Raw genomic sequence first — 18,987 nt, 5'->3', positions numbered from 1 at the left:
GTATGGGGATGTTATAAACTGGCAGAGTTCCATTAGCTTTGGTGTTTAAATAGTAATTTTAAGAACCTGATTCTTGTTGCTCTCCGTTTCCTTGTATGTTGCACACAATAAACAAGTTTAGTAGGTCAAAGTTGCATTGAGCTGAGTAATTGAAAAGAATTTCAGCAGAGGTTGCAAGCATCCAAGAATAAAGGTGCTTAGTTTTTGTCCAAACACAATGTGGTCTTAACATTATTTGTTAATTTAAAAAGTGACGTGATTGCTATTTTACTCTAGGAGATGGTCTAGCAACATAAACAGACATTTTATGAGGTTAAAAGAGTATTTTTATGGAAGGACATATAACACAGAATTGGGCTGCAATCTTTTTCAGTTACAGCTGTAATATTACATTTAGCAATACTATATTTCTCAACAGCTGTGCTGCATTTCTTTCTTGGAATCCAGTTCAAATTTATCCTTGGTCAAACAGAAAAAAGAAGAATTAGTACCAGCGTTTAGGCCAGAATCTCAAAATGGAAAAAAAAAACAAAAACGTAAAAAACTGGACAGGCACCATATTGTAGAGTTGGTAGACTGAATAGTGAAATAGCAACCAATGATTAACAGCTAACCCAAGCCACACCTTACTGTTGAACCATGCATGTCATCACCAGGGATCCTAGTCTTCTGTGATAAAAAAACCAAAATCCTCCGATAAAAAAAAAACATAAAAATCCACGTTTTTCCACAATTAAAATGAAATGCTGAAATTTAGTTTCCCTAGCCACAATATAAAACTAAAGATGTATTTCTGGGATCCCTGGTCATCACTATAATACTTGTTTATACATATCTATCAATGTATTTATAACTGTAACATTTCACTGAGACCAGTTTACCCTTTCTGGGTCCCCTGGGCCAGAGCTCCACTTAGTACAGGAGTGAGGGTAGGAGCCATCAGAGATCCAATCACAGCTCCCTTATTCTGCACTACCTAAGGAGATGCTCTGATGTATGCTGGTGAAGGATGGGTGTAGCAGAGTTCTACTCCAGCATACCCTCTCCCAGCCCCCACAGGGCCACCTCCTTTTCCCTACACCAGAGGTAGGAGGGCAACTAGTACAGAAGGCAGCGATGCTGCTCCCGCCAGTCTGACACCAGTGGAGAATTCCCACATGCAAAGAGAATTCTCAACTGGACACCTCCAGACAGAATACAACCACTCTGGCCCACTTGAATAGTGCATGGTAGCACACTGGACTGGAAAATCCAGCCCACTGTTCCCCATGAAGCTGAGTTGCCTCCCCCATCAGTTCTGCTGTTGGAAGGGGAAAGGAGATTGGTCTAAGAAACAGGGACGCCATTTGGGGGGCATGGAAGGGCTCTAGCCCCCCGCCCCCCCGAGTTTCTTAGGGGAGGTCTACTCATCCTAGCCCTAGACGAGTGTGATATGTGATGAGTTCAGAAGCTGGAGGCAGCACAGCCTTTGTGGCAGGGAGTTTGTTTATAAACAGAGACAAGGTGATTAAGTAAATTAAGGATCATTAGATGATCCTGAAAGCACTGCCAGGCACTTCAGTTAAAAAACAGGAAACAAAGGGTAGAAATAAAAGGTGAGAATGGAGAGAGGTAAATAGTGGTGTCCCTCAGGGGTCTGTTCTGGGACCAGTCCTATTCCGCATATTCATATATGATCTGAAAAAAGGGGTACTCAGTGATGTGGTAAAATTTGCAGATAATACAAAATTACTCAAGATAGTTAAGTCCAAAGCAGACTCCGAAGAATTACAAAGGGATCTCACAAAACTGGGTGAGTGGGCAACAAAATGGCAGAAGAAATTCAATGTTGATAAATGCAAAGTAATGCACTTGGCAAAATATAATCCCAACTACACATATAAAATGATGGGGTCTAAATTAGCTGAACCCATCAATAAAGAGATCTTGGAGTCATTGTGAATAGTTCTCTGAAAACATTTGCTCAATGTGCAGTTGCAATTTAAAAAATCAAATCAAATATTGGAAATCATTAGGAAAGGGACAGATAATAAGAAAAAAAGATCATATTACCTCTACATCAATCCACGATACGCCGACATATTGAATAGAGCGTGAAGATTTGGTCACCACATCTCAAAAAAGATATATTGGATTTGAAAAGGTACAGAGAAGGGCAACAGAAATGATTAGGGCTATAGAAACACCTTCTGTACGAGGAGAGATTAAAAAGACTGGGACTTTTCAGCTTGGAAAAGAGATGACTAAGGGGGGATATGATAGAGGGCTATAAAATCACAAATGGTGTGAAAAAAATGAATAAGGAAATGTTATTTACTCCTTCACATAACACAAGAACTAGGGGTCACCAAATGAAATTAATAGGCAGCAGATTTAAAACAAACAAAAAAAAAGTATTTCTTCACAGTCAACATGTGGAACTCTTTGCCAGGGGATGTTGTGAAGGCCAAAACTATAACAGGGTTCCAATAAGAACTAGATAAGTTCATGGAGCACAGGTCTAGCAATGGCTATTAGGCGGTGGGCAGAGATCCAACACCATGTTCTGCATGTCTCTCACCTCTGTTTTCCAGAAGCTAGGAGTGGGCAACAGGGCAACTTGATGATTATCTGTTCTGTTCATTTCCCCAGGGGCACCTGGCATTGGCCACTGCTGGAAGACCAAATACTGGACTAGATGGACCATTGGTCTTACCCAGTATGGTCATTCTGATGTTCTTATATAGAACCCAGATGTATCTGCTCCCAGTTGTTTCCCACTAGATCAGTGGGTCTCAAACTTTTTTACTGGTGACCCCTTTCACACAGCAAGCCTCTGAGTGGGACCCCCCTAATAAATTAAACACTCTTTTTAATATATTTAACACCATTATACATGCTGAAGGCAAGCTGGGTTTGGGGTGGAGGTTGAGAGCTTGCGACCCCCCATGTAATAACCTCGCGACCCCCAGTTTGAGAACCCCTGCACTAGACCTCGCTCTCCTCTCAGAGCCGAGATAGAACCCAGCAATCCTGACGGGGTCTCTCTCTCTCCATAGAGTTAGTAATAAAGTAAGAATATACATTAACATTTTAAACCTAACCAACGTCCCTTAAGTGACTTGCCACAAGATGTCAGAACATGTTATTAGAGCTGAGTGGGTCTAATATTTATTTAATTGTCTTTCTCTTATAAAGGAATTAGATACAGGGCTCCTGTCAGCTAATTGCTAAGTTATCTGCCAAAAAACTAGAGTTTTCAAGTGCCCAAGTAGCTCCAGGAAATACAGTTAAAGTTGCACCTCGCTACCAAAATCTGAAATGGCGACCACTGCTAAGAAGCGCTGAAATTAGGCATCCCATAAAGTTTGCTCTGAATTGCTCAGGCTACATGCTCAAACCATTAGTTATCTTGCTCATGCCTAAGGCTGGCATTTACAACTAGCTTTTGTCTCAAGTGAATTAGCAGATGAAAATAATTAATATAATCCTTTAACTAATTCTCCAGGACTTAACTTTAGCTTAGGAAAGCATCCCAGCTGCCTGTTGCAGATAATTTGCCTCAGTTAATGGTAGCAGTTCTGCCTGGAATGTAATGAGAGTGGTAATAATCATGCATTTACCGTGCACATCAATGACAGTGAGAGCCCCAAGAGTCAGACGGGCACCGCTGGACAACTTTCCTCTCACTAACTGAACAATTTCTCCAATTTGTAGGTTGCTCTTCTCCAAGAATTTCTGTTACGGAAAGAAAATGTGAGTAATAATGGCAAGCTATAGCAAATAGCTCCTAAACTCCCAGAGCAGTCATTAGAACAAACTCTTCCAACAAAATGAGGCAGTTTAGTAATGCCTTCCTGGCACTATGCAAACATTTAAGAGTCTCCTTCATATACTGCTGTTTTATTTCATCATAACTACTCAGAAGGGTTTTGCAGTCTGAAATGGAAGCCTTTTATTTCTCCCTAAATCAAATGCGAGGTCTCTATACCAGGAGAAATGCATGCTCTCTCTATTGTCTAAAGCTGGATGACATTTTTTGTAATAAATAGTTATTCAGCAAATGTAATATTTTCCTGAATTTACTCTTTATTTTAAATTATTTTTCCCCAAGTTTCTACTAATAATTTTGGTCCATGGATCACTGATGATTTTTTTGCAAGCATTTTAAACTCAGCCTGTTTTGACTGGGCACATGGGTTCAGATCCTCAGCTGCAGTAAATCAGCATAGTTTAATTGAAGCCAAGGGACTTTCTATGTCCTGAGTGGATGAGTACAAGCATCAGAATCTGGTCTCTGCTGCAGTAACTATTTAAAAATTTTCTGTTTTCATGAAAATCCCTGCCATTTGTTAGAGCAGCTCCAGAAAGTGAACAAAGAAGGGGCACGCAGTCGAAGCAAATTCCTTTAAAAATTCATGTAAATAATCACAGGGAAAAAATGTTGCAGTATTTACCCAACTCTACTAGGGTCCAATCAAAAGCCCACTGAAGTCAACAGAAGGTCTTTCCATTATTTAGTGTGCTTTAGATCAGTCCCCAATGGGGTAATACACAAGACCATGGGATGATGGATGAATTGCAAACACTTGAGGGAAGAATAACATTCAACTATCAAACCTAGCCAATGCATCTTTATTCTACAGAGAAGCTAGGAGCCACAAGAGTTGTGTAATCACCTGATCCTGCAAACAGCTACTCCTGTGTGTAGTTCCCATGAGACTAAGGGGGTAAGCATACATAGAGGAGTAACTATTTATAAGATCTGGTCATAGTTTTCAACTTTTGTTTGATTCTTCTTTTCACAATTGCAAAGCTCTATGACACAAGAATAAGAGTCCACAACTTGCTTCAGTGGAGTTACTCCTGATTTACAGCAAGGTAAGTGAAATCAAAATCAGTGTCCATAATGATAGAGAAATAGTTGCTGCTGAGACGTAAGACAAATATACAACATGACTGAATGCAAAGTAAAAAGAGAAAACAAAGCAGACGAATGACAAAAGTGAATAGCAAGAAAAGTGGAAATTGCAAAGCACTCTGAAATAAAGGATATTCTGCCACGATTTAACTTAAGTAGAAAAGTCAGAATGTATGCTTTCAGAAATCCATGTCACTTTGTTAGAGTATTTTGTAATATCATAATTTAGTCTTTGGTTAATTGAAAGAATTGAAAGAAAACCTTACAAGTAAAGTTCCTGATTGCATAGCTTCAGACACTTCCTTTGTCCAGTAGATGGATGAAACACAAATAACCACCTGTCCAGGCCACTGAAGTACCCACTTATTTCGGGGAACCTTTAAAAAAAAAATCACACTTGAGATAGAGAAAATGATGTGTATGCATTAGGCTTTGTCAATAATAAAATCTATTTTCCCTAATGCTTTTAAATCTGATTTATAAAATAAACGGCACTCAACACTGAGAACTTCATTAATTTTCTTTCAAGGAAATTAGATCTGAGACTTTTAATGGATGCTGCTGAATTAGCACAACAGGATTCTACTTAGTTTAAAACCTAACATCATGGTAAAGGAAAGTTTGAGCCCTGTACATGTGCAGGTTACTTTATGTTAATTACTTTATGCTGTAATTTATTGATACAGAAGAGATGAGTAATTACTTGAACATATCCTCCAATGCCATCTTCAATAACTTGTCTTATGCTGGCCAACATCATTTCCTCTACTTGCAAAAGCCATTTCTCTACCATGCCCTTAAAACAAGAAAAAGAGAGAAGAGTGAAAATACACCAAATAAAATGGCATTTAAAGAGCAAATTTCACACTGGAGTAAACATTTGACTATATTAGGCTTAAAGCATAAAGGCTGGCTCATGCCTTTTTCTGCTCTGGTGGGTAAGGAAGAAAATGGGTGGACAGCCTCCAAATAGATGTACAAGCACTGGTGTGCTGCAGTCATGCCTTCATTGTGTACAACAGTGCATACAGACAAATAAGCCATGTGAACTGCATGAGCAGTGCATCTGAAGGGGCAGCATGGTGTCCATACATCCAGGTAGTGTAAATGCAGCTCTGGGAGGTCAGTGCAACATGGCCATAACACCAGTGAACACATTGTTCCTGAAAGATGTGGTTAAAAGGTTGCTAAATAGAATATCCCCTATCTTTCACCCCCCACCTTTTACCCCTGTTCATGGCTGCCACATAGGAATTCAGCTCCATACAATTTAGTGGGGCATGGCCGAGGAGAGGCAGAAGAATCAGCCACTCATTATGTCAAGTTTCTACAAAACCTACAGATTCATAGATTGTAAGGCCAGAAGAGACCATTAGATCATCTAGTCCTACCTCCAGTCCTGGATAACACAGGTGAGGGAATTTCATCCATCTAATTCATATTATAACAGCACGCCTTATTACATATATATAGTGTAAGTTACTGTTGCTCTTAGCAACAGCAGTAACTCCTCTCAGTCTATCACCTCCTGCCATCCCCAAAGGGGCTGTGGCCACACTCGGGGATGAGGAGAGCAGCTAATGACAAGGCATCTGGTTGAGCCACGCTGCTATTGTTGTGGGGAATGCACAGCGATGATGAAGGATAGTCTGAAATCCACAAGGCCTTCCCTGTGTTTTCATGCCATTCTCCACACTGGCCATGCCTCTCTCCTGTTTCACTTAGCCTTTGGCCACCCCTAACCCCCAAGGGACAATGCAGGAGAGCAGCAGTGTGCTCTGTACTCTGGCCTCATGTGTGGCTTCCTGCCCTGAGGAAGGCAGAATGCTTCTTCAACTTGTTACATGCTGCTACCTCCACTGTGCCACCTTTTGACCACAAGGCTAGGCTGTAATCCTATAGTGGTACCTTTAATATTTTCATTCATTTCTTGTTACAGCTGTGATGTGGTATCTTAGTTATGTTCTAAGGGCCAAATTTTTAAAGGTATTTAGATGCTTGAAGATGCAGACAGGCACCTACAGAATTTTCAACACCGCCCAAGTGCCTAACTCCTTTTTAAAACTCCCAGTAGGCACCTATCTGCATTTTTAGATAACTAAATACCTTTAAAAATCTGGTCTTGGTATTTTAAAGCTCATTTCCCCAAAAGCACATCCTTTACCACCAGCTATTCATGTAATGTCATAAGAGAAAAAAAAATTACTTTTGCTTTCACTGGATAGATTTTCTGTATGAAAGGAACAGTTTCTTTCTCTGAACTGATCATTCCTGTGATCTCCAGATCTTCTGTAAACTCTAATTTAGAGATTCCCTCAAAACACTTCTTTAAATGTGGCTGTACTCGAAGGGGATCTTTGGTTTCTGACAAAATCTCAAGCAGCTCATCATTAGACAGGAAAAAGAACCTATTGAAAAGACAATGCACATGCAGTTTTCAGACATGAAACTCATCATCTGAGAAGCTATTATATGCCAGGAGTGTGGATTTGCTCCAACTCTTAAAGTAAGAAAGACTTATCACAAAAGGGAAGTTACCTGCTCTGATTTGAGGAATGCACTATTCTCAAGAACTTTTGGGTTCATGTGAGTCTTTGATCTTTGGACTTATGGAGCAGTTTTAAAAGTTATAAAACTATTACATCTTTTTACATGCCGGTTATCACATTCATCCCCTTATGCAAAACAGAGGGGAGAAAAATCTAATCAGGTTTGGGGGACAGCCATGCACACTGTAAAGGTAGCACACTGCCTGTTCTCCACCATCACCTGGTAATCTTTAGACCCTCTGGGGCAATTACATGGGACTTCACCTCTGTGCAGCTGAGTAGGGCATGGTTTAGGGAGCGATAGGTGGGGGTGCAATCAGCTGCTGAAGATGGCATGTTCCACTGAAAATACACTGTAACTGATGATATATTTTCCATTGCAAGTTCCTGCTGCACTAAGACACCTTTGCCTCCCTGCCCCCTCAAATCTTGGGCCAAGCATAACTCAGCTGGACCAGGGAATCTGGGCTACATTTCTAGAAAGGGAAATAGGTTGTCATTTTTTGTTGCATAGAACTGTGTTCTGTGACAACTACAAGTCCCCCAACTCAATAAAAATTATTTCAAACAAAGAGAGCATTAGAATCTTTTTATGGTTCTTGTTGCTCTAAGTTGAACCTGTTAATCAATTTACCGTGAGAAAAATAATCTTTTCTTCTCCAAATAAGTATTCAGCCCCTTCTGGATATCATCTAAGAGAACATTTGCTTCCTGAAGCTTCTCCAACATCCTGGGTTGCTCAGTTGCTACAAGTACCCTGGTGTCTTTCACCTTTATAAAAAGAAACACAGTGTAGAAACTGATAAAAAGTTCACATTTGGTTTGTCAGTTTGTTTCATTTTTATTTCATGATAAGGAAGGCTACAGAATATGTTACAGAGCATGGAAAGTTAGAAACTGTTTTGTTGAATGTCCTCACATGAGGAAAATATATATGCAGTATTTGACAGTTATTGCTGTTTAAGACCATTGCTTTGTGCAGATTAAACAGTACCAACAATATTGTAACCGGTGAAAAAATTTGCAGGATCACATCCATAGGCATTAGTATCTTTTCAAATATATACTGATTTGGAGAGCAAATTGCTATTTATATGCACAGTCATCTGTGCCTTGGGCTTGCAGCACTCACAGATTCATAGACATTAAGGTCAGAAGAGACCATCGTGATCATCTAGTCTGACCTCCTGCACATTGCAGGCCACAAAACCTCACTCACTCCTGAAACAGACCCCTAGCCTCCGGCTGAGTTACTGAAGTCCTCAAATCATGGTTTAAAGACTTCAAGTTACAGAAAATTCACCATTTACAGTACAAGTGACACGTGCCCCAAGCTGCAGAGGAAGGTGAAAAATTCCCAGGGTCTCAGCCAATCTGACCTGGGGAAAATTTCTTCCTGACCCCAAATATGGCGATCAGTTAGACCCTGAGCATGTGGGCAAGACACACCAGGCAGATACCTTGGAAAGAATTCTCTGTAGTAACTCAGAGCCCTCCCCATCTAGTATCCTGTCTCCAGCAATTGGGGATATTTGCTACTGACAGTTGCCAAGGGACCATATGCCATCGTAGGCAGTCCCATCATACCATCCTCTCCGTAAACTTATCAAGCTCAGTCTTGAAGTCAGTTAGGTTTTTTTGCCCCCACTGTTTCCCTTGGAAAGCTGTTTCAGAACTTCACTCCTCTGATGGTTAGAAACCTTTGTCTAATTTCAAGCCTAAGGACAGCCAGTTTATAGTCATTTGTTCATTCACAAACAGGAGTGCAAGTCCTATGAAATGCACCTGTAGCACCCTACATTTATCTTCTTCTGTGCTTGTCCTCAGAGTTGTGTTTGCTCTCTGTTATTACACTCCTTTTAATGTGAAAAGATCAGCTGTAATTTATTCTGTGATGTCTAGATTCTACAGAAATCTCAAAAGGGTAGGTAATCTTACCTACAATTTTTGCTAAAAGACGAGGCATTAACGGTGTTTTGGACTCTGTGTTCTATGTTCCAATGACCGAAATCTGAGTCTCTGACTCTGGATAAGCAGACAAATTATCTTACTTAAAACTAATTTGATGAAATATAAATAAATATATTTTTCACTTTATTAAATGCAAATACTTACTGTTTGTGCCATGATGTCTTTCCAGTAAGCGTCTACTATTCCAAACTTTCTGCCCTCTTCTGGCATTTGAGCTATAATGTCTTCTGAACTAAAAATTGGTTCCAGGTAAAGCCATGTTGCCTGACATTTTAACCAGCTATCTAAAATATCTTGCATTGAAACAAGCTTCTCTTCCCATGCCTGTAAACAGAACATTTAACACATATGGTCTGCAAATAATGGTTTTAAACTGTACATTGAGTAGCAGAATAAACAGAGGGTAAAATATCAGATAATTACTTATTTTAATGCAACATTTTCTCTGTTACAGTTCTTTGTTATCAGTATATGTGAGATTGAAAACAAACCACCCTAAGAGCTTTTCCTATAATATTGTACTCTTGTCTGAAAGAACTACTTTAAAAAAACAAAAAAAACAAACAAACCATGGACTAATCATGCATCTTTCACTCATGTGTTTATTACTTATTCATATGAGCAGTCCCACTGGCACTACTTGTGTGAAGGACTACTCATGTAAGTAAGGTCACAAGATTGGACTTTTTGTCTGTATGACTGTAAATTAGTTCATTTCAGGAGATAAACACCACCGTTTTAAAGCTCTCAATGAAAGTATTGTTCTTAGTCATGAGTGACTGCCTCTGGACATGTTCACAGATACACTCTATAAATGGACTTTTTTTGGTTTGTACGACATACCTCTGTTTTTACTCTTATTAGGCAGCCAAGTTAAAGTTTAGTCAAATCCTTTAAGTAGCAAATACCATACATTTACAAAAAGAACTCAACAGCCACATCAAAGGAGGCATATGAGTTTTCCAGGGTAATCTTTAGAATACTGTATTTCCAATAAAAGATGGTCCAGTAAAAGATACTATTTCACCCACCTTGTCTCCCTCATATCCTGGGACCAGCATAGCTATGACAACATCGCAAACTACAATGAAATTGTAACTTAACGACTAAAATCCCTTTGTTTGTTGCGAAAATAATCAGTCTCTTGCATCAGATAAAACCCCCTGAAATAATTTTGACAATGAAATGACACAAGCCATGTGGGCAGAGTAGCACATTATTTTACACCCTCAAAATTAGTCTTTATCAAAAAAACAATGATGTGATTTACAAAGAATGGAGAAACATAGAGATCTTCTGAATTTTGCTCCAGACACACAATAAATATCTGAATATTCATTAACTTTGACCCAATATTACACTGCTGACAGCCAAATTGTTCACTGAAGTCAATGGGTGCATTGCCTGAGTAAGATGAGGAGGACTGGGCACTCTTTCCTTGCCAAACCCTCTCACAGATCCCTTTGTAAGGGGTATGCCAGGAATGTATTATGGGAGGAGGTGTAGCCAGGAATGTATTATGTTTCAGCAATCGCCACCTGCCATACAGCCCTTTGGGGACTGTTACAGGTGGCTATAAATTAAAATAGCATTTGCTCCCACTGCCCTCAGCTCTTGCTAGGATCAGGGCCAAGGTCCTAATGGATGGAATTAAGGATTTAGAAGTGTTGACAAGTCATGAGAATTAGGTTAGAAAAGCCTTCAAATTATCATCAAATATTGATGGGAAAAGTCTGTTTTCTGTGGAAGCTTCCTTTAGGGAAATCATTATATTTAACTCCTCTTTCCATCAATGAATTACTTGTAGGAGGGCTTTGTTTCATCAAAACAACAAGTAGTCCGGTGGCACCTTAAAGACTAACAGATTTATTTGGGCATACCCAAATAAATACTCATTACACAACTTAGCAGAATTTGTTTAAAGCAACTGACCTATTCCCAAAATATAAAACAACTAAAAAAAAATGCATAAAATGGCTTGTCTATGCAATTACAGTTTCCTTCAGCGTACTGGCAAGCTTTGCATATGCTTCTTTGCAAACCAGTAGCTCAGTGCTTTTTGAAAATACAATATGAATATTTGAATTCTTAAAATATAAGCTTGAGCTGTTTCTAAACATCTTCTCATGCCAAAATACCACAAAGCACTTGAGAAAAGCATATTATGAGAGCTGTATTAACTCAATCGAACCAGCTTCCTCTTACCCGGCATTCAGTTTCTATCGGTTTGATGAACGGAGAGCCACACATTGTCTGTGTTTTAACAATGTGATCATCAAGCAAAAGCTGGATATCATCAATTGCTGACAGGATACTGGTATTCTGTAAATATATCAGACTTTGTTAAGGCAAATGACAGTTGTTCTGATTCATTGATCTTAAACTATTTTACTCCTAAAAATTTAGCCTGTAATTCCCTGTCTCTCTAAGATGTGGATGGAAGCAAATGAGCGCCTGTAACATATCAGAAGAGATGGGAATGTATCTCTGCTGTATGCCCCCATTTCTAAAATGTCCATGGAGACTCTATCTTAGTTGGGAAAGAAGGATGGGTCCAGTGGTTGGGGTGCTAGCCTGGGACTCGGAGAGAGTCCAATTCAGTTCCCTGCTCTACCACAGACTTCCTTTGCATCCTTGAGCAAGTCACTTAATCTTTCTTTGCCTCAGTTCCCCATCTGTAAAATAGGGATAACACCACTTCCCTACCTCCTAAGGATTCTGTGAGGATAAATATGCCAAAGACTATGAAATGCTCAGATACTATGATATTGGAGGTCATATAAGTACCTAAAATAGATAGTCTGGTAACTTCACATGGTCTGTTGGGCCTGACTCTCCTCCTCTTAGTTAGTTATACCACTGTAAATCAGGAATAATTCCACTATTTTGCTGAATCAGTGTGAGGCAGACTCAGATCAATTCTCTGTAACAACACATTTGTTAGTTTGATGTATACTCACAGTGTCCCTGTACTTCACAAAATTGAAGCTTATATTGGCCCATTCCGATTTCATTTTGTCCATGGATTTCTCTAGGGAATATTCTTTACTGGCTGCTGCTCCAATAGGCTCTAGTCTAGATTAAAATGAAATTTGGTTTAGCTACATTGCAAAAAAACCTCAACACTCTAAAGAGGAAAAGGAAAAGATTTTGAATAAAGAAATATCATTTAGAGCAGTGATACTCAGACTGAAACTCATGAGCTACAAGTGGCTCATTGATGTGTCTCCTGTGGCTCTTTGCAGCACATGATATTAAACACTTTGTGATTTAATTATTAACTAATCTAAGTTATTAACCAATCAGGATGCTTTTACTATGTTAGTAACCAAATATATGTTATTAACCAATTATTGATAAAATAATGCTTGGTCAATCATTTTGCTGTGAATGAAACAATGAATTCACACTCCTGTGGCTCTTTTGGGTAATGTTGATTGCTAACTTTACTCCTGAACCACTGAGGTTTGAGTTTTAGAGTAAGATGCAGATCTGTAAAGCAGCAGTGTCTTTTGGTTTTTTGTATGGCTCTGAAACCTGGGCCATCACAGAGAATCGCAATGCACCAGCTGGATGCTTTCAACATGAAAGAGCAATGACGTATTGAAGGCATATGATAGTTTTATCGCATTACGAATGAGGATGTCAGGCACCAGACCAACCAGCCTCTAGTGTCTTCCAATCCCAAGTGATTCAATAATGGCTCAGATAGCTTGGCTATCTGCTCCATATGTGTTTGATCCAACACAAGCTGGAAGGGGAAGACATTGTGGACGGCTTTGCCGAAACGCTGGAGGGATGTCATGGCTTCTCACCTCACCTGCCTCAGCCTTAACACAAAGCTGCAACATTGGCAGGAAACTGGGCTCTCTGGAGACGGGGGTTACAAAGTGTGTACTCTACATTCCACAAGCAGGAGAATGAATGAATGAGAGTAATCTTCCAATGCAGGAAGGAAAAAGGCAATTAGGTGAGAAAACATGTGAGAAAAATTACAGACTTTCACATTGAGGTGTCTGTGCATTACAGCCCAATATTTGCATACAAAAGTGGTCAGTTAAATGCATGTTTCACATATATTTGTTAATTCATAATAAAACATATCATATATATTATGGTAGTGCCTAAAGACCAGGATCCCATTGTGCTAGGAGTTATACAAACACAGAAGAAAAACACACCCCCTGCCCAAAAGAGCCTACAATCTAAGTTAAATTAAGCATATACCCAATTTTGGTAACTGCATGCTTATCATTATAGAAAACAGGCCCATAATTCTTGAAAGATGGATACTGGGTATCAAGGTACCTGACTTCCGAGCTACAGAATGTAATAAAAAATAGTACCAAAAATACGTTTTAAAACTGTCTAAAACAGTTTTACTGTAAAATATGTGGCAAAGACAAATACATGACAGTGTGGTGAATGTTGTATTGTCTCTTCTTAGGGATTACCTGCATAATTCATTCATAGCCTAGAAGTTTTCTGGCCATTCCAAAATCACTGCTCCATCTGCTGTTCCTCTACAGTGCATATGCATATATTTCAAGGATTTTTTATTTATATTTTCAAACTAATCAAGTTATTGCTGATAATCACGATGATATAATGCTGCTGCTTGGTTGTAAATTAAAGCTTTGTAGAGATTGGGTGGGGGTTGGGAAGTGAAGTTAAGTAATTTAAATACATAAATCCCATTGTTTTTCAGTGGGGCTTGTGCTCTTTATACACTTTTGAAAGTGCCATCCTTAGTGGATAAAGTTCAGCAGTGAAAATTTGAAAAGCCTTGTAAACTCTAAAAGAATAATAATAATAATTAATAATCCAATAAGCTTCAATGCACTAGAATTTGGTATCTGATTATGAAAGCATATAAAATATATTGGTTGCTTTTAAGGACTTAGATTTAGGATGTATTTCTTACTTTTCAATGTACTTTGATAATCCATATTCCAACATGTTTAGAAGGCAAGTAGTTTCATCAGGTCTTATTTCATACCCTACTATTTCACTGATCTGAAAATACGTGAAAAAATAAGCACCGTCATCACATAAATTTGTAACCAAGGTTTATCAAGTAGTTGGTAAGATATAAAAATTAAAGAAATACCAACATAATTTCCCCCCGTTCTGTAGTTTTACCCGCAGGCCAAACTCCCACTTTGTGACAGGGAGTTTTGCCTGCACCCTTAAGGATTTCAATATTAGACCATCATGTGGTAAATTTTGAGTGGATTTCCTTATTGAGGTAGAATGTTTTCATTGTTTAAAATATATTTCTATAGCACCTGCTCCCAATGTCTGTCCTTCATTCCACGATTGCAGGCAATAGACAGGATGGGAATATGCTGCTTAAACTTGTCAAGTTTAAATTTCACATTTTCTGCTAAGCGTCTAGGTCCAGGCAGGTCTGCAAAAGTCTTAGTTAATTTATACATTGTCCTCCACATATTTCCAATTTCCTCAGTAATTTCTTCAGAATTCAAGTCTTGGAGAGATCCTGCATGTATAATTAGAAAGGAGCAGCAAGAAGATCTTAGTGCCAAGTTATTACTAAAAAGATTCATTTATAGGCATTTGTTATCATTCTCCTTTAAGGAAAATTTGCAAACAAATTAAATTCCTGAAAACTACCTTAAAATAACACCAGGTCCAGGCCCACAATTATACTTGGCACTTATATACAGTGCTTTACCTCTTCAAAATGTTTTATACACAGCCACTACTTAATCTTTGCAATATCTGCATGAGCTCAGTAAGTAAGTAATAGCATTCTCATTTTATAGATAGGGACACGGAGATACAGAGCAATTAAGTGACTTGCCTAGACCACACAGCAAATCAGTATCACAAACAGATTCAATCTCAGGAACTTGGGGACTTGGTCCCAACTATTTCTCAAGACATTGCTGGCTGTAATTCTATAGAATTCTACAGAAGTTCAGACAACTCAAATATGGTAAATTTCATCATATAAACTTTTTGTGAGAAATATTTTATCCAGCTCTTGTCCTCACCATTCATCCATTCCTCAGACTTAGTATGGAAATTGTAAGCTGTTACCCAAAGTTGCTCAAAGGGTTGTTTATTTACAATTATAGTTTGCAGTAGAGGAAACTGGCTCTTCTCCCGCTCAAGTAACTCCTCTTCTTTATTAATAGCCTTTAAGAAAAAAAAATGTCCATTAAGAAGTCCAATTGTTATGTAAGAATCCTATTATGGAACACTGAGTAACATTTTCAATAGGGCTTAAGTGTCAGATATTTAAAGGTATTTAGATACCTAAAGGGAGTTAGGAACCAAGGGACTTTTGAAAATCCCATTAGGCAACTATCAGCATCTTTAGGTGCCTAAATATATTTGAAAAATCTGACTTTAAATCCCATTTTCAAAAATGACGTAGACATTTAGGATCCCAAGTATCATTGGCTTTCAATGAGAGACGGGAGCCCAACTCCCATTTTCAGAAGTGACATGCATACTTAGGACCCTATGTCACTTAAGCATGTTGGTCAATTTTATCCATTATGATTATTATTTTCATTAATTTGCATTACAATAGCACTCAAAGTCTCCAAGCAAGACCAGATGGTAGGTGCTGTACATGTACATAGTAAGAGACCATAAACTTGACCCAAAGAGCTTACAATCAACATAAACAAGAGAGAGAAAGGCTGGGAGAAAATAAGTACTGTTATCTCCATTTTATAGATGGGGGAACTGAAGCACCAGGAGATTAAATGCCTTACCCAAGGTCACACAGGAAGTCTGTGGCAGAGCCAGAAACTGAACCTAGAACTTTTGAGTCCCAGCCCTGAGCTTTAGAGGCCATGTTCAGAGATAAGAGCCATCTCTGCACATGTTTCTCCCCCTATTCCTAGACTTTGAGGAACCCTGTCTTCACAAGGACCCAGATTTGTGAGCAGAGAGGATGATGCAGGTATAGAAAAAAATTCAAATTCAAAATTTTGACAAAAATCCCAAAAGAAATTAATTTCTGATGAATTTTTTTGTCGAGTGTCCAGTTTTTCAAACCAACTTTAACAAACAACAATAGTAATGGAAATGGCAGGATATTGGCAATAGATATCTGAGAACTTGGGAAAATTATTCAAAGCCAACTCCAATATATGTGCCCATAACCATGAAAAAACAGGAAATGAACCTAAGCACCTATCTTACCTAACACACATTACAAATAAACTTTTCACTTAAGCCAGGTGATAATTACTTGCCTCGAATTCCACTAGTGCATTATCCAGATTCTTAACCAACTCATTAAATTTCTCAACATTATTCTTCATTTCGTCCATGGTCATGACATCCCGTTTCTTGTAACTTTCTACTTCTTTGAAATAACTTTCAAGTAATGCCTCAAACTGGGCGCACCTAATTAGAGTCAAAGACAGCTCAGTAATATTACATTTTTCAGGCTTTTGGTTATTTTTTAAATTACAAAGGGCATCATCAAGTGAAGTCTAACCTCAACATTTAGGATTTGTAAGTAAAGATGCCCCTGCAAACACACATTAATTAATTATTTAATTAATCCTTACAACAGCCCATTTCACAGATGAAGAAACTGAGACACAATGGTTAATTAATTTGCCCATATCCATGCAGTAAATTAGTGCTAGAGACAGTATTAGAACTCAGGACTCATTTTAAAATGTAGTCCCATGCTCAGTGGACTAGTCCTTGCTGCCTTTTACAGATGTGTGAAAGGTACAAACAACAAGGAAAGAACATAAGATTTTAGCATAGTATATGGGGGTGTAATGAGGAATAATGGGATGAAATTATGAAAATCCTAGCACCATCCTTCCTTCCATCCTTTTAGACCTATTCAGGGATAGGGGAAAAAATCTAGCCCATCCTGCTTATTTATATTTTTCTGAAACATGGTTTAAAACCCCACAGTACTAGAAGACAGATTTTCCTCCCACTACCAGTTCCATTGACTTGCCAATACCTCCCTTTTTGTTGGTCCCAAGCCTTTTCATTTCACTTGCTTAACTAAGTTTAAACACCTAGTTCAAGGATATGTCCTAGTTTAATAGCATACCTTTTAACCAGAGAAATCTCTGCATGATCTCTCCTGCTAAACAACTGGGCTCTGCTATTTTCAAAGATTATCTCAATCTGTTCCGGCCAGTGAAAAACAGTACTATTCAGCTTTATGTCCTCATCTACAATTTAAAAAAAAACACATTTTGGAAATTATCCTTTGAGCAGTGATGTAGAAGTAGTCATTATAAAGAGTAAGCAGAACAGTTCAGACTACATTTAGGAAAAAGTGACACATCTTTAAAAAAGTGGCATCCATATTTTTGTGAGTGGAATGCTGCAAGCACAAATAATCTGGGGTGTCATTTTGCATTTGCAATTGTTTTCACTTGTAATTTTGTGGGAATAAAACTGCAGACCAAGTTGGTCTCAAAATCAGGCCTAGCATGATCCTCATGCAGAGGTGAAAGTAAGCTGGTCCAGTCCGGCGTACCGGACCAAACCGGCTTCCCCAGGCTGGCGCTTTAAAGGGCCCAGGGCTCCCTGCAGCGGCTGGAGCCCCAGGCCCTTTAAATCGCCTCCCAGGCCCCGGGACTTTTACCTTTAAAGTGCCGCCCCAGCCCAGCCGCCTACTCCGGGGCTCAGGCAGCGGGGCTCGGGCAGCGCTTTAAAGAGCGCAGGGCTCCTGCCACTGCAGGGACCCCCGGCCCTTTAAAGCGCTGCCCGAGCCCGGCTGCCAGAGCCCCAGGGTAGCAGCGGCAGGGCTCCATCAGTGATTTAAAGGACCCGGAGCTCCGCTGCGTAGGGTGACCAGATGTCCCGATTTTATCGGGACTGTCCCGATATTTCCTTGTTTGTCCCGCGTCCCGACCAATGTGCGGTCGGGACACTGGACAAACAAGGAAATTCTCCGGAGCCCAGAAGTGCTCGCGCCCACCCTGCCCCGACTCCGCCCCCTCCTCCCCGCATTGGCTCCCTCCCCAAATCCCCGCCTCTTCCCCAGGCTCACCATTCCTCCTCCCTCCACAAGCTCTGGAGGGAGGCCCCGGAGACGCAGGGGAAGCGCGGTGCCAGGGTGAGTGAGAGTCCGGCCTGGCCCCAGTGCAGTCAGGGTCCAGTTGGGCGGTAGGGAGAGTAGGGGGGCAGCCCGCAGGGCCAGGCGGCAGCTGTTCTCCCCCCTGGGCAGCGGGACCTGCGAGCAGCCGCTGCTGCAGCTCCCACTGCCGCGGGGGGAGGAAGCGGCCGATGGCCAAGCTCAGCGGCTGCGGCTGTGGCTCTGGCGCCCGGGCTCGAACCCCTCAAGCCCGGGCCTGTTGCGGGGACCCAGCAGTGAGCACGCTGTGCCCAGCCCCTGGCCAGTCGCGTCTGGGCTGCTGCCCAGCTGGTGCAATCCCGCGGCGGCCCCGGGGCGGAGGCATCGGCAGCCCAGGCCTGTTAGTTCCCCTGCGGGACCCGAGCGGGACGGGGGGGGGCGGGGCCCGCCTCCCCCACCCCCGGGGCCCCCGTGGGAAGCCACAGCTGGGCAGCAGCCCAGACGCGACTGGCCAGGGGCTGGGCGCA

General features: G+C 40.3%; 1 protein-coding gene across 1 annotated transcript in view; it reads right to left on the bottom strand.

The window, feature by feature from the left end:
• DNAH3 (dynein axonemal heavy chain 3) overlaps positions 1-18,987 on the bottom strand; it is a 120,820-nt gene that overhangs the window by 71,392 nt on the left and 30,441 nt on the right. Inside the window, exons 15-27 of the mRNA XM_034784789.1 lie at positions 17,486-17,609; positions 16,656-16,809; positions 15,438-15,582; positions 14,709-14,920; positions 14,345-14,436; positions 12,381-12,495; positions 11,626-11,742; positions 9,565-9,744; positions 8,084-8,220; positions 7,107-7,308; positions 5,604-5,696; positions 5,167-5,277; positions 3,603-3,717 (exon numbers count right to left, since the gene is read on the bottom strand). Coding sequence (XP_034640680.1) covers positions 3,603-3,717; positions 5,167-5,277; positions 5,604-5,696; positions 7,107-7,308; positions 8,084-8,220; positions 9,565-9,744; positions 11,626-11,742; positions 12,381-12,495; positions 14,345-14,436; positions 14,709-14,920; positions 15,438-15,582; positions 16,656-16,809; positions 17,486-17,609 — 1,797 coding nt within the window. The remainder of the gene's footprint in view (positions 1-3,602; positions 3,718-5,166; positions 5,278-5,603; positions 5,697-7,106; positions 7,309-8,083; positions 8,221-9,564; positions 9,745-11,625; positions 11,743-12,380; positions 12,496-14,344; positions 14,437-14,708; positions 14,921-15,437; positions 15,583-16,655; positions 16,810-17,485; positions 17,610-18,987) is intronic.

Source organism: Trachemys scripta, chromosome 10 (assembly GCF_013100865.1).
Source record: "Trachemys scripta elegans isolate TJP31775 chromosome 10, CAS_Tse_1.0, whole genome shotgun sequence".
Lineage (NCBI taxonomy): Eukaryota > Metazoa > Chordata > Testudines > Emydidae > Trachemys > Trachemys scripta.
This window is presented reverse-complemented; position numbering and strand designations above follow the sequence as displayed.